Genomic DNA, 13859 nt, shown 5'->3' with positions numbered 1-13859 from the left:
TCCTTTCAGCATTTTTCGCTAATCCTTATAGTTTCGGATTTGGCCCTGAAGGCCCGTTTGAAAAATTCACCCTGTATAAGTTACACCTATTGCATATAAAATATGTAAATTAAAAATATAGTAGTATGTTATTTTTAATTATATGGTATAAAACACAAACATTATTACTTTAATGTTGTTTGCTATGGATGGTTTCAAGTACACAATGAATTTGAATATAACGTCAGTATGTGTACAGAAGTTAAATAAATAATTCAAAGAAAAATATTGCATGTATTATAAAAAGTTATAAAACCAATACATTTTCTGTATATACAATAATGCACATACAATATTTTTTTTATAACTCAAAGATTGAGACTTTTGGGTTTTTAAATTTTACTTTTATTTCTTCAAAATTGGCCCATTCGAATCTTTTTTTTTTTTTATTTGTATCTATGTATGATAGGTACGCAATATAAGTTCACGTATGAACTGCCTGATGCCTCGTGCGGCGACCATCAACACTCTGTCAGATAAACACAAGAAAATGATATCACTCGCGATTGGGGATGATAAACCGAAAGGATTCGCTGAAATCTTCGTGCCAGAGTTCTGCATTAAGCAGGAGTTCCCCGGTGTCCTCTGGTATAAGGCGATGATGCTCCCTAGCATTGTGCACAGGTAATTGTCTATTAAACATGTAGTAATGTAATATTGAGCCAGATGGTAAGAGCCAATTGCCGCCCGTGTAGGAGAAAATTTAAAGTCTAATCTTATCTCTCTTACCCCGTTTTTTTTTAGTTTTTTTATTTCACTGTCACAAAAAATGTATATTAAATTACTCATTTTAATTTCTAGAATTACACATTTATTGATTGCTGACGATCTGCGAAGGGAGATTGCGAAAGGAGCACAATATGGCGAGCACAATTTGCCCAGAGGTTAGTTAAATGAATCTCAAATACATTAAAAATCGTTAAATTAACCTTTTTTTATATAATACGAGTAGCAGACGAGCATACAGTCCACCTGATGGTAAGTGGCTACTGCCGCCCATGGACATCTGTAATCAACCCCACATAGGATTAGATATTCCCACCTGACGTCGGCCACAGATGCGCCGCTACCCCTGAGGACTAAGCTGGAACGCCTCGGAAAAGTATGTCTCCCTTACCACACCCTTCAAACCGGAACACAGCAGCGCCTAACACTGCTGTTATTAGGTAGAAATAGGTGTGGCCGTGGTGCCGCCGGAGTCGAACCACAAAGGGTTCTACCACCTTCAACACCTATGTACAAAAACACAAAAAAGTGTCAAACACTCCGATGTATCATTGAGTCTGTATGGTAAGTAACCATAAATCACGCTAGATGGAAGTAGTGTCAATGTATCCCATATTTTAGAATCAATACATAAGAGACTGAATCTAACGAAGGTAACACCCGATTTAAATACATGTTTCACGCATGCATTTTAAACCATGCAGTATGTACCACCCTCCCTCCCTCAAAGGATGCATGCAGATGCAAAAATTAAAAATATACACCACCCAAGTAAGAAGTGGTGGTATGTATGGTGGTGTATATTTTTAATTTTTGCATCTGCATGCATCCTTTGAGGGAGGGAGGGTGGTACATACTGCATGGTTTAAAATATATACCATTATACATATTTGTAGCGGATTGTTGCGAAGTAGTTTTAATCATAACTTAATATTTATTTATTGTTTAATGTTAAGAAGAACGGTTATGCACCAATTCACTTATTAACAATCATTATGAATACATTACTATAGACAGATAAAAATAAATTATATAAATTCACAATGTCGATGTTAATTATAATAAATAAAAAACGAAAAAAATCTCAATGATGATAAGATAAGATAAGAGATAAGTTATGAAAACACAATAGTTAAGTATTAAATGTTCCATTGTTTCCATGGTTAGTAAAATATTAATAATTATATAAAAAAAAACAGAATACAAAAAAAAATACAATTTAAGATGAACATTAGAACATTAGATAATTGTAAAGCCGCGTAACATGTATTTATTTTTATTCGACTGCCGTGGGTAATGTTTTTTGAGCGTATGTGTGTGGGTCTCATTCTTCAACATACCCTACTGCCTATATGTATGTATGTACTCGTATGTATCACTCTTTGATACGCTCTAGTGCCCAAACGCCTTGACGTACGACGCTTTTAACGTATGAGGTGTCGTTGGATTCGTGGTTGTGGGAGTAACATAGGCTATATTTTTAAGTTGTGGGTTTGTTGTTTTTATAATAATACTCTACTTTATAATAAATTGGTATTATTGGCCGCATGGAAATAGTTTTGCTGTACAGGGTACAAATTAAGAAATATTTTTATCTAAATATAAAATAATATGTTTAGGTGAAGAATGGCTGCCGATACAAGTGAACTTGCCAGTTGCTGTCAACTCTATGTTGGCGCAAGTGGACAATCCGCCCCCCATAGATACAATCGATAGGTAAGTCTTTTAAACACGCTTTTATTAGCTTGGGTTGTATGCATGTATGTATGTACGTAACAAAGTAACTGAATCTGTGAACACGATTTCTATCTACTTTGAACGTTCAGTTTAATTGAACATTTTGAAGAATTATCAAAAACCGATGACAATACACGATTTTAATAATTTTGTACCATTGTCCTTATCAACATCCTCAGGATTAACGATTTTCGAGGCCAGATTGTTTAAGCGCCTTAGAGAAAATTCATCGTAAGTTACTAGATTGCAAATAATTATTGCTTTTTATTACTTTCAGTAACTGTTATAGCGTGATTATTAATTTAGAAAATAATAATGTTATCTCCCTATAACTCAAATGTTCTGAAACATATACACCATGCCCTCTTGTAGAATGATTTTTAGGATTCCGTACTCAAAAGGTACTCATCAATATCCTCAGGATTAACGATTTTAGAGGCGAGATTATTCAAGCGCCTTAGAGAAAGTTCATTGCAAGTTACGTATATGTATAGTGTGGGGCGCTTTTCGAACCTGATAAATGGGTCACCCCACGCTTTTTCCACAATTATACTATTTACTGTTCCTTAATTGATTCTTATATTGAAAGTTATTTTCTACTTTTTAGTTGATTTTATCATTAAAGCGTGTTTTTTTTTAGTTTTTTGAACTATATTTTTTAGTGTAACAAGGTCATCAGAGTAGTCATAAATATTGTCTATCTGAAATTAAAATGTAATTAGTATAATGTTAGAATTTTTATTACAGATTTTCATTAGCAACCTTGTTTTTTATGTTTTAATATTGTTATACTGTATTATAATGCTTTAGTATACAGAAGTTACAGTTTTATGTGGTTTTTATAAAAAAAAATACAAATTAAATTCAGTTTGTATAAAAGGAAATATGTATATAAATAAATTAAATTTTATTCAGGATCAATAATCCGATCGATCAGTTTGCCAAGAGGCCACACAACATCGTCTCGATGAAAGAAAGCGTTTATCAGCTGCAGAAGAAAAAGATTAACAAGGAATATCCTTGGGACGTAAGTATTTCGAGTATTGATTTTTAATGAAATTTAATGAAGGTAAATGGTTAGCTTAAAACTGCATCATTACATTTTTAAATCTATTTTCATTTGAAAAAAAGCAATGACGTGTCATATATCACCATACATGGTATCACTTATTAGAATAACTTCTGGAAAGTAATAATAAATGACAAATTACAGGAAAAAGTTCTTTTAAAAAAATGATGCGTGGTAATTGGTGTCCCTGATTGAGAGGCCGACCAAAGCTAACATTGCTTCTTAGCCTAGGCTATTAGTCCCTAGTGGGTTTTCCTAATTAACCAACTCATAACCGTAACTCTTATTATCATGATGAAACTTCACTTAAACTACAAGAATCTATTTTTAATATTGTACAAACTATACTAATTTATTTTAAAGATTTAATATAGATATTTCGTAACAGGAACAACAAGAGCCATTGGATATCGAGCGCAACCTGTCCACCGCGACGGTAATGGACATAGAATGTTACGACACATTCGTCACGGCGTCGCTCAAAGAAGAAACCAACCCGAGCTTGACGGTGAAGTCGCCGCAAAGACAGCCCAATACTCCGGCACTGTTGCCTCCTGATAGGTAAGGGGTTTGGTCAGGAATTATGTCATACTAGCTTTTGCCCGCGGCTTCGCCCGCGTTTAAAAGAAAATAATATGACATACTAACATACATAAAACTGAATGTTCGTAGCTTCATTGGAATGACAGTGGCGCCATCTGGCGAAAATTGGTCGTACCAACTCTGAAACCTTCGCGGGCTCATGGACAACATCTTTGCTAAAGATCTTCACTTGATCAAATGATCAATTACAATTCAATCCTTACTGATATCGATTAAAATAATCGATGTTTTTGGTCCAAAAGATCGATGCTCCGATTAATCGATCTTAGATGTTCGATCTTAGATCTCCTGGGTTCGATTTTTTGGATGGAGAACTCAATGGTAACTGTGCTGGACAGTGAAACCTCTTATAGTAATATCCGATCATTTGCACAATATTTAGTGGTACAATCACAGACCTGTATTTGTTTTGTACCCAATGTTTTCTTTATAACACATTAGGTGGCGGCCAATCTTCCATCCATACATTGACCGATCAATATGACGTAACCTGACATAGCATTTTGTTTCATGTTTCATAATGTTTTCAGTATGTTATCATATTAACTATATTGTTGTTGTGGATTAATAAAATTAGGAAACGGGATTTTTTTTAAGTTATAATTCTTTTGGGGAATTTTAAAAACCTGATCAGAGTTTATTTTTTTAGCGTAGGACGAAGTTGCGCTCACCGATGTAACACATAATTCAATTCTAGTTTTAACATTATTCTATCGGTCTCTGCTCAGTAAAAAAATATTTGAATGCTCACTATTTATTACTTTATTTTATAGATTTCGCCAAATTATATATTTTTTTACGTGACAACGTCTTATAATTCGATGGAGCCGGCTAAACGCACCAAAAACATGACTCATGCGGCGTTACCTGAAGCGTTCCTTTTAAGGCTTGAAGTGCAAGTGAGAGCGCGGAACGAGCGACAATGAGGCACAATTCACCTCTGCGTTCGGCAGCGTTCGACATATGTCTCTCTCCTACTTGCAACCATTTCATCAGTATTTTCTTATGACGTTGTCACGTTCAACTATAGTTTGTAAACCGCCTTTACAGACAACCGATTTTTTCAGATACAACGACAAAATTGCGTTACTGTCGCAAACAGTAAAGAATCGCGGTCCTGAGCTACGTGATATCTTAGCGGCCCTAACGACAATCAATTCACATGATACCTTCAATCTGGAGAGGCTGGAAACTCTGGGCGATGCGTTCCTGAAGTTCTCAGCAAGCCTGTACCTGTTTCATAAGTTCTCTACGTTGAACGAAGGGCAACTAACTAATATCAAGGGCCGGCTGATTGGGAACAGGTAATTTAAATTTTTGAGTATTTTTCGACTGAGTTCACACTAATGCCCACTAAAGTATAATGATATAGTATGTAGGATATAAGAAAATAATCTATCTTGCTTATTCTGCGAAAAGACATGTGTCCCGGAGTGGAACAGTAGTGCATTCGTGATAAAAGTTATTGAATTTATGATTTATGAGTTATTTATTATTGAATTTATATTATTCACTTCACACACTTTTAGACGTGCAGGTTTCCTCGTGATGTTTTCCTTCCTCGTTTAAGCAAGTGATAATTTTCAAATACGCACATAACTGAAAAATCGAGGTGTGTGCCTGAATTTGAACTTTGGACCCCCGTATGAGAGGCCGAGTTTCTTAACCACTTGACTATCATCGCTTATCAAGTACACATATAATCACTTATTTATAAATGCTTGTTTAATTTTTTTAGCTTCTTAATGGTGATTTCAGAGGATTTTTGTTCTTCCCAGGAATCTGTACTATGCGGGCGCGAGGGTGAACTTAGGAGGTCGTATGAAGGCGGAGCAGTTCCAACCCCGGGACGACTTCTTAGTCCCTGGCTTCTTTGCCCCGGACACAGTCATAGAATTCATAGACATGCTAAAGGTAAGTATAGTTGATGTATGGTGGTATAGTTTTTTTATAGGAGTAGCAGACGAGCATGCCGCCCACCTGGTGGTAAGTGGCTACTGCCGCCCATGGACATCTATAATCAAACCCAGATAGGATTAGATATTCCTACCTTACGTCGGCCACAGGTGCGCCGCTACCCCTGAGGACTAAGCTGGAACGCCTTGGAAAAGTATGTCTCCCTTACCACACTCTTCAAACCAGAACATAGCAGCGTTTAACATGGCTGTTATTAGGTAGAAATAGGTGTGGCGGTGGTGCCGCCGGAGTCGAACCACAAAGGGTTCTACCACCTTCAAATAAAATGAGTTGATGAAAATAAGGTGCTAGAAGCAATATGGTTCGATAGGGGAGGTAACACCTCTACAACTATTTTAAGCGTGAACTCGTTCTTGGTTTCGTTTGAAGGGTGTGGAGTACATCTTATTAGTCCTCAGGAGTAACTATGCGTCAGTGGTTAGCCGCAGTTGAAATACTGGTATATACGAACCAGGTTACAGATGCCCATCCATCCATCAGATAAATACTTGTTTCCTATTTTAATAAAAATAAAAATTAAACCGAGGGGAAGTCAAATTAATTCAGTTACTTTAGAATAACTATATTTATGTCGTGGTACATTTCTTTACACAGGTAAAAGAAATTATAAAAAGAGTATGTAATACCATTTTTTAGGAATAAGAAGACACTTTTTTTTATAATTCCTACAAAAAATCTAATCACAAATAATAGGTAAGTACACTAGTTTATACATAAATATTTTAGTTGCAATAGTTACAACGTTCTTATTAAAACTATTAAAATAATAAATTGCGAATGTGTTTGTCACAAAAAATGTAATTTCGTATTACTAGAAATACTATCAGTAATACACTTTCAATATACTAATATTTATAGACAAATGCGGAAACAAATCTCAAAAACAAAAATAATAAAAATCGGTCCAGCCGTTCTCGAGTTATACAGGGTGTAACTAATACGATTTTGCGACTTTGTAAACAAAACATCTTTAATGACCTTCAGAATGGATTAAAAATTAAATTTTCTGCTAAGCTTGCAATTTACTAGCCAATTTTATGGTGTCCATTATTATCTGTCAGATTTGTATAAATCACTCTCATGACGTTCCCAAACGCGCCAAAAGAAGTATTAGTTCAAAAACTAAAAAATGCAAAGCTGGAACTTTAGAGATCATCCAGTATTTTATAGTTATTTCTTTTCGTGAAACTTAATAAATTCCTTAACTGACGCGAATATGTCGTCAACTAGTTCTTTCGGTGTGTGCATGCTTGCGAAATGTCCGCCGAAGTCGAGCGTCGTTGAGCGAACTAAGTTGGGGAACTTGTCGCGTAAAACCCAGTCCGGTTGGTAGACTACCTCGTATCTAAAGTTTAGGGCGGCTGTAGGCACCATTGTTGGTATACTGAAAAATAGAGGTAATTATTGATTATTATCATGCGTACAAAAAAGTAGTTATGACACCTCCGTAACTTTTTTTTTTGTAGAAACCAAAGTCCGAGTCGAGATTTTTAAATTTGCTTTCTCGGCGTTTGTATCGGATCCGGAAGCAAAGCCGGAGGCACGATAGAGTTAAAAAGGCTAAACAATAAAAAATATATCTTTAATTTCGGTTTAAAAATATTATCTATTGATCTTGGTAAAAATAAAAATATTCAGATTTAAGTCAAATGTGAAAATTCTTGCTAGGCTTTGATTGACCATCAATTAACCCATCAGATTTGTCGGAGAGAAGTGTTGTAGCCAATGTCGAAATTGGAGGTTTTTTTTTAATATATTTACCCTAACGATAAGGCAGACGGGCTACCTGATGGAAAGCAGTCACCGTCGCCTATGGACATTTGCAACACCAGAGGAGTCGCCAATGCATCGCAGGCTTTGAAGGAGAGTTTTTTTACACCCCTCTTGAAGAGCCCCATGTCATAGTCCTGAGGGAATACCTCAGGAGGAAGTTCATTCTACATTTTGCACGTACGCGGCAAAAATGACCGGGCAAACCGAACCGTGGAGGACCGCCACGGGTCAAGTTGATGTGGATGGAACCTCATTCTTCGGCGAGTGGTGCGGTGAAGGAAGGTTGAATATCAATCGGAAGTTTCGACTTTTCGAGTCCGGAGTAGGATCCCTTAACAACTTTAAAATAAAACTAAATCAATTTACGCTTTGATGTACTTTAGTGGAGTCCCCAAGGAGAAATTCGGTATAAAAATTAATGAAACAACCTCTCATACAAATTCAACCTTATGTTCGACTCAAGCCATTCGAAATAAATAAATTCATTCATTCATTCATTCGATTGACAATTTGCTAATAGATACAGATCCTAATATAAGTAATGTAATGCAGATTTTTTATTTACAAAGATAAAAAATATAATGTAGTGATTAGTGTGTCATTTCCAAACAACTATCATTATGCACGTTCGTGTAATTACATATTTAACCTCAACCTTCATTAACCGACTAAATAAATGTTGGTTTAGTACATATTTCTGAAGTCGGCGCTCATATTAGACACGCTGGTTACATCGTTATCCAACGAAATATATAGAGCGCCGACTTCAGAAATATGTACTAAACCAACATTTATTTCAATTATTTTTTACTTTGTAGTGACATAGAAGTCGGTTGTATTTTTTTGTTAAAAAATTTATTTCATATTTCATGTATGCAAATTACATAATTACGTCTACTTAGTATTTTCTTTTTGCATAAAGTTGAAACTTTGTATAAAATATGTACATTTATTGTATTTGTAAGTTATATAATGTAGCGGTGTAAAAAATATCCATTGTTCTCGTTACCGACGAATAAAAATCATACAAGCAAAACTTACTTGTGTACTATGCCGAGTTCAGGCCAATTGAATCCTTCGGCGTAAATTCTGACTGACGTCGTGATTTGTTCATTAGCCCACATTATCGTGATAGTGTCTAATACGTCGTCAATATTTAGATTGGCAAGACCACTGTGCTCCGTATTGACCTGATCGCGGTTACTGCATATACCCATCTTCTCCATGATGTATGCTGCCATGCCGACCGGAGTGTCAGTTAGCGCGGCGCCTGAATATCGATATTTTAATTTAATGTAATGACGCAAGCGGTATAATTGGTCGTTACTACATTTACAGCCCATTAATATGATAATTTGTAACAAAGTAATTTACACAAAATTTGCACAATTAAATGCGCTGCATCTCTTGTGCAAATTTTTATAATTCGCCCTTCAAATGAAAATAAAACTTAGGTATTGCGTTAATTAAAGTTGATAGGTCACTATGCTGCGAACGCTTGGATTACTACGTACATTTTGATATAATTCAGGTCATGATGCTTATATCTGCCGTACAGAAGAGTATGATTGTCATATTCTAAACTGAAGTGTCTCAGTAAAGCTTATTGCATTGGTACTTAGCTCATAAAGAAAGCAACACATTTGCTAATGAATCAGTTTCTTAACACTATCGTGACACAAGGCAATTAGTAATGATAGTTGTATCACTGATAACTTATATAATTGTTTTCTTAGATTTACTTATTTATAGTGATTTTTTTTGTTGTTCCGTTTTTTCTGTTAAATGTAAAACTACTCGTACCTCGAGAGGCTTATTAAAAATTATAATAAAATATCTGATATCTTTATCAATCATAAAGCGAAAACCAGTAAATATTTTTGTAGATGTCTCTTACCGATAGTGTCCGGTTTGGTCGCTTGCAAATGAAAGTAACCACTTTCTCTTATGATATACTTCATGAAGTTTTTCAACGGATAAATCCTCTCTGAATGTTTGGGGTCAAGCCAACTAGGGAACAAAGAGCCTAAAAGTAACTTGACGCTACTGATCGTCCTCGATGATACCGGCATGTTTGTATGAAACCTGTGGCATAATTACATGTATGTTAATGATTAATCATGAATTAACATCGTCGACCCATTTTTAGTGACATTGGAAATGACTTTACAGAATGATTCCCATTTGCTTTGGCTTAGGCCAACATCCACTAACCTCGACCGGAGAATTGGTAGGTTTCACATAAGGCCTATGATAGAATCCTTTGTGGTTTGACACCGAAGACACCATCGCATCTATTTCTGCCCAATAACAGGATACTTACCTGAGGCGTTTCAGCAGACCTCAGGGGTAGCTACGCACTTGTGTTTGATCTCGGCTTGGACTCTAATCCTATCTAGAGTACCAGTTACAGATAATCATTGGTGACAGTAGCTAATTACCATCAGGTACACTGCGTGGCGTGCTACTTCTGTAATATAAAATATGCCTTTAAGAATACTATTGAGACGGCTCATGTGCTCATGCATGAAAGTTTCCACATGATGTACTTATTGTAAGTTTAATGTAAGGGATAATTAATTTTACAACTAAATTATAAATCAACTAAGCAGTTCTGAGACCGTACCTATATAACCCGATACTGGTAATATAGGTATTATACTACCCGACTGGTGTACCTTCATTCTCTATCGAAAAGTCTTACCCTAGTATCTCCTCTGGAAACAAAGTACTCATGTGAGAGCCAGCCTGTGCACCCCAATCGCCGGCTTGAATGTAAAACTTGTCGAACCCAAGCCTTTTCATAAGATTCCTCATTATTATACCAATTTGTACCGGATTTAGGCCGGGTTTGTTTGTCCCCTAAAATTGTAATGCAAATTCTAAGAAAACAATTGTAATAATAAAACTGAACCCATTTATTATTGGCTTTTTGAGTAAGTTATTATTTAGTTGATTTAAGTGCTTTTAAAGGTCCAAATTTACGTGAGCAGAACATGATTGTAAATATAAAGGCTAACCTCAGAATATCCAAATCCAGGTAAATCTGCAGCCACTACTTCGAAGACAAAATCATAGTCACTCCTCGGCGTTGTTAGAGCCGGTATTATAGAGTCGAATTCCTTCGAAGAACTTGGCCATCCGTGCAAAAGTAATATAGGAAGTACTTTAACAGTTTTAGCTCGTTGTTTTTTCGGCGCCGCTCTAATATAATGTATGTCGAGGCCTTGTATTCTTGTTTTGTAGTGTGGAAAACTATTTAACCTCTCAGCTCTTCCTTTGAAGTCGTATTTTTTGAGCCAATAATCTAAAATCTTTTCCAAGTATATGGTGTTTATGCCATATTCTGACTGCATGCCGTCCAATGGCCGTCTGAAAGGACGTCTATTTTTTAGCCTGTTCTTCAAGTCTAGTACCATCTGTAAGATATAAAGTGTACTTAATTATCCTAACATATTACCAGTGGCGGATTAAGGTCGTCGGAGGCCGGGTGGAGAGTTGAATGGAGGCCCCGAAAAGAGTGACTTGTTTTTTTGCTAAGTGATACATATTTCTTAGATTGTTTGGTTCTGACGACCTCTTTAGCAACTATGTTTGGAGGCCCGGGATGGACCGCCCCTTCCGCCCCCCTCCCCCTTAAGGCGCTAGAGCATATAACTTAAACACAGGGAATGAGTGTTGAACAAAAGGTTAAATTAAAATATATCTTACCGTATCATTAAACTCTATTTTAAAAGGCCTTATAGACTCGTCTTCGACACTAGGTCTTACACTATCGCTCCACCATCTTTGATAATCAAGTTTAGGTACGTCGGGAACCCTTTGAAGGTAATGGTTTATCACAAAACCTAATATAACTGCGATTATTGCAACTATTATTGTTATCAGCTTAAACATCTGGAAGTATAAAAGTACATAACGTTTACAACGTTATTATTTTTAGGTTCCCATTAAAATATACATGTTATTATAATTTGGAATGTTAACATTAAATCCGTAGGTTTATTAAAGTGTCTATGATAAAGAAGTTTTCATCCTCTATTAAACTTTTAATGAGATGTGTTTTAAAATAAATAACATACAATAGGTTTTTGTTATACTTTTATATAATAGATAATACTTAAAACATGCACTTCTTTTGATATTAAAGGTATACATGATTACAATGATTGTAATGATGTTTTAATCGTATATCTTTATAACACAATGTTGATATGTTATCTTATAAAAATCGTGTCCGAACAAATTCAACTAATTCACCATTGCCAAAATCAAGTACGACTTGGTATCTCTTTTACTACCTACTACAAACTTATGTTATTATTATTATATTTTAATTTATTTTTATTATTATTTTAATTATATTACTTTCGTGTAAAAAAGTAAAATTTTACCATCGCATATTTCACGCTGCAATTTCAAGACTCATATATCCTTTTATAATTAACTTATGGAAATATAATTCATTCATTATAATGAAAGAAATAATGCAATTAAAATTTTATGCCTTTATGATCATATTATCCATTGAACTATGTATGATTATAATGTTATATTACGCAGATACCTATTATTTATAAAATATGTAGGTACGTATAGTAAAAAATAGAGTATTCATATTTTTTACCTTTACTTTAATTTCGATATCATGCTCGCGTATTTGTTATCTTTATTTTGTGAATTTTGTATCGTGTACTGTGTATCGTGTAAGCAAAGGTAACGGTGTTTAAATCGGTCTCGATTCCAATCTCATAACTCTTACCTACTTTTCTTGACTGCGATCTGAGGTTTCGCACATTTTCGTGTACAAAAGCACTTTAAACTCTGATACAAAAAATACTTGTGTACTTACTTTAACTATTAATTTAATGTCGGTACTTTTCACACGGTCAGCGTCTAACACCCATTCGTAGATCACTTGTCAGGACTTTGAAACACAGAACAATTCGCGAAATATATTTTTTTATTTTATTGTTCTATTGATACAACGCGTGCGCACGCGCCGGCGTCCGTAGCCGAAATCTTCGATCACCTACGACTCTTAGTAGTAACACAGTTGCATATCTAATCTATAATCATGTATATTTGGCCTCGACCTTGCCATCATCGGTGTGGGAACACCGACAGCTATAGTAAACAGTAAGTAGGATATTCATTGATCGGAAACAAAAGCAGAAGTCTTTTCTTAATCGCGCTTATATCTAAATCGATATAAAAATAAGGTTTATAGTTATGTTAAGTATTTAGTTTTATATTCGCATTAGCAAATTTAATATGCCTGTTAATAATATCAACATTATCAAGTAATTATTAACGCTCATGGTCGTATTCCGTCTTTGTTAATATTTTTACATATTTATTTATTTATTTTTTCTCTGAACATTTTAAATTGTGTATTGACAATAAACAGAAGTGTCTTTCATCAATTTCATCATGGTGTCGTTAATTTGATACTTTCGCATTATATGTCACTAAAAGGTGGTAGAGCTATGGTGCGTTCCATGGTGACAACATCGCTCACTCCACTTTTTGCCTAAACAGCAGTTTAGCGACACTACTCTAGTTTCAAAGGTTAGGCACTTTTTAATGCATCTATAGTCATTTTTAAAATGTGTCGTGGAATGTGTCATTATTTACGTAACGTCCTTATTATGTACTTTGTTACACATGTAACAATTTGTCAATATGAGAGCTGTTCGTTTCCTACATATACCATTTTCCTGTCCTTCATTCTTCTGTGGTTACATAGAGCATGATGTAAAAAAGAGATAATTATACATATTGCATATAAAGGAGAATCCGTTTTACGGTTTTTTCGAAGCTGATATTATTTTCAAATTTTACATTGAAAACATACATCGATCGCTAGTAATCCTTTATCTAGTTTGAGTTTTCCGATATCAATTCGGCTGCTTTTGATTGTAGTATGCACTAC

The 13859-nt window shown here is 35.0% G+C and overlaps 2 protein-coding genes across 2 annotated transcripts in view; one reads left to right on the top strand and one right to left on the bottom strand.

The window, feature by feature from the left end:
* The window catches only part of dcr-2 (dicer-2), a 41002-nt gene that overhangs the window by 19083 nt on the left and 8060 nt on the right, over positions 1-13859 (top strand). Inside the window, exons 21-27 of the mRNA XM_073076552.1 lie at positions 449-663; positions 841-923; positions 2385-2481; positions 3418-3529; positions 3960-4132; positions 5242-5478; positions 5953-6088. Coding sequence (XP_072932653.1) covers positions 449-663; positions 841-923; positions 2385-2481; positions 3418-3529; positions 3960-4132; positions 5242-5478; positions 5953-6088 — 1053 coding nt within the window. The remainder of the gene's footprint in view (positions 1-448; positions 664-840; positions 924-2384; positions 2482-3417; positions 3530-3959; positions 4133-5241; positions 5479-5952; positions 6089-13859) is intronic.
* Positions 6733-12933, bottom strand: Jheh-lp1 (juvenile hormone epoxide hydrolase-like protein 1). The gene is made up of 7 exons (XM_073076553.1): positions 12777-12933; positions 11636-11821; positions 10945-11343; positions 10629-10786; positions 9822-10009; positions 8966-9194; positions 6733-7535 (listed from the first exon to the last, which is right to left on the bottom strand). The coding sequence occupies exons 2-7, from the start codon at positions 11819-11821 to the stop codon at positions 7322-7324; spliced, it is 1374 nt and encodes a 457-aa protein (XP_072932654.1). The 5' UTR covers positions 12777-12933; the 3' UTR covers positions 6733-7321.

Source organism: Epargyreus clarus, unplaced genomic scaffold (genome assembly GCF_041222505.1).
Source record: "Epargyreus clarus isolate Ecla_fem2 unplaced genomic scaffold, WU_Ecla_fem_2.2 ptg000009l, whole genome shotgun sequence".
NCBI classification, from domain to species: Eukaryota; Metazoa; Arthropoda; class Insecta; order Lepidoptera; family Hesperiidae; genus Epargyreus; species Epargyreus clarus.
This window is presented reverse-complemented; position numbering and strand designations above follow the sequence as displayed.

Excerpts from the sequence above, each read along its gene's own strand:
- Jheh-lp1 (XM_073076553.1), bottom strand. The coding sequence starts at position 11,821 with ATGTTTAAGCTGATAACAATAATAGTTGCAATAATCGCAGTTATATTA. Across the intron at positions 11,344-11,635 it reads AAATAGAGTTTAATGATACG|ATGGTACTAGACTTGAAGAA; the intron begins GTAAGATATATT and ends TATATCTTACAG. Across the intron at positions 10,787-10,944 it reads CTGGATTTGGATATTCTGAG|GGGACAAACAAACCCGGCCT; the intron begins GTTAGCCTTTAT and ends TTACAATTTTAG.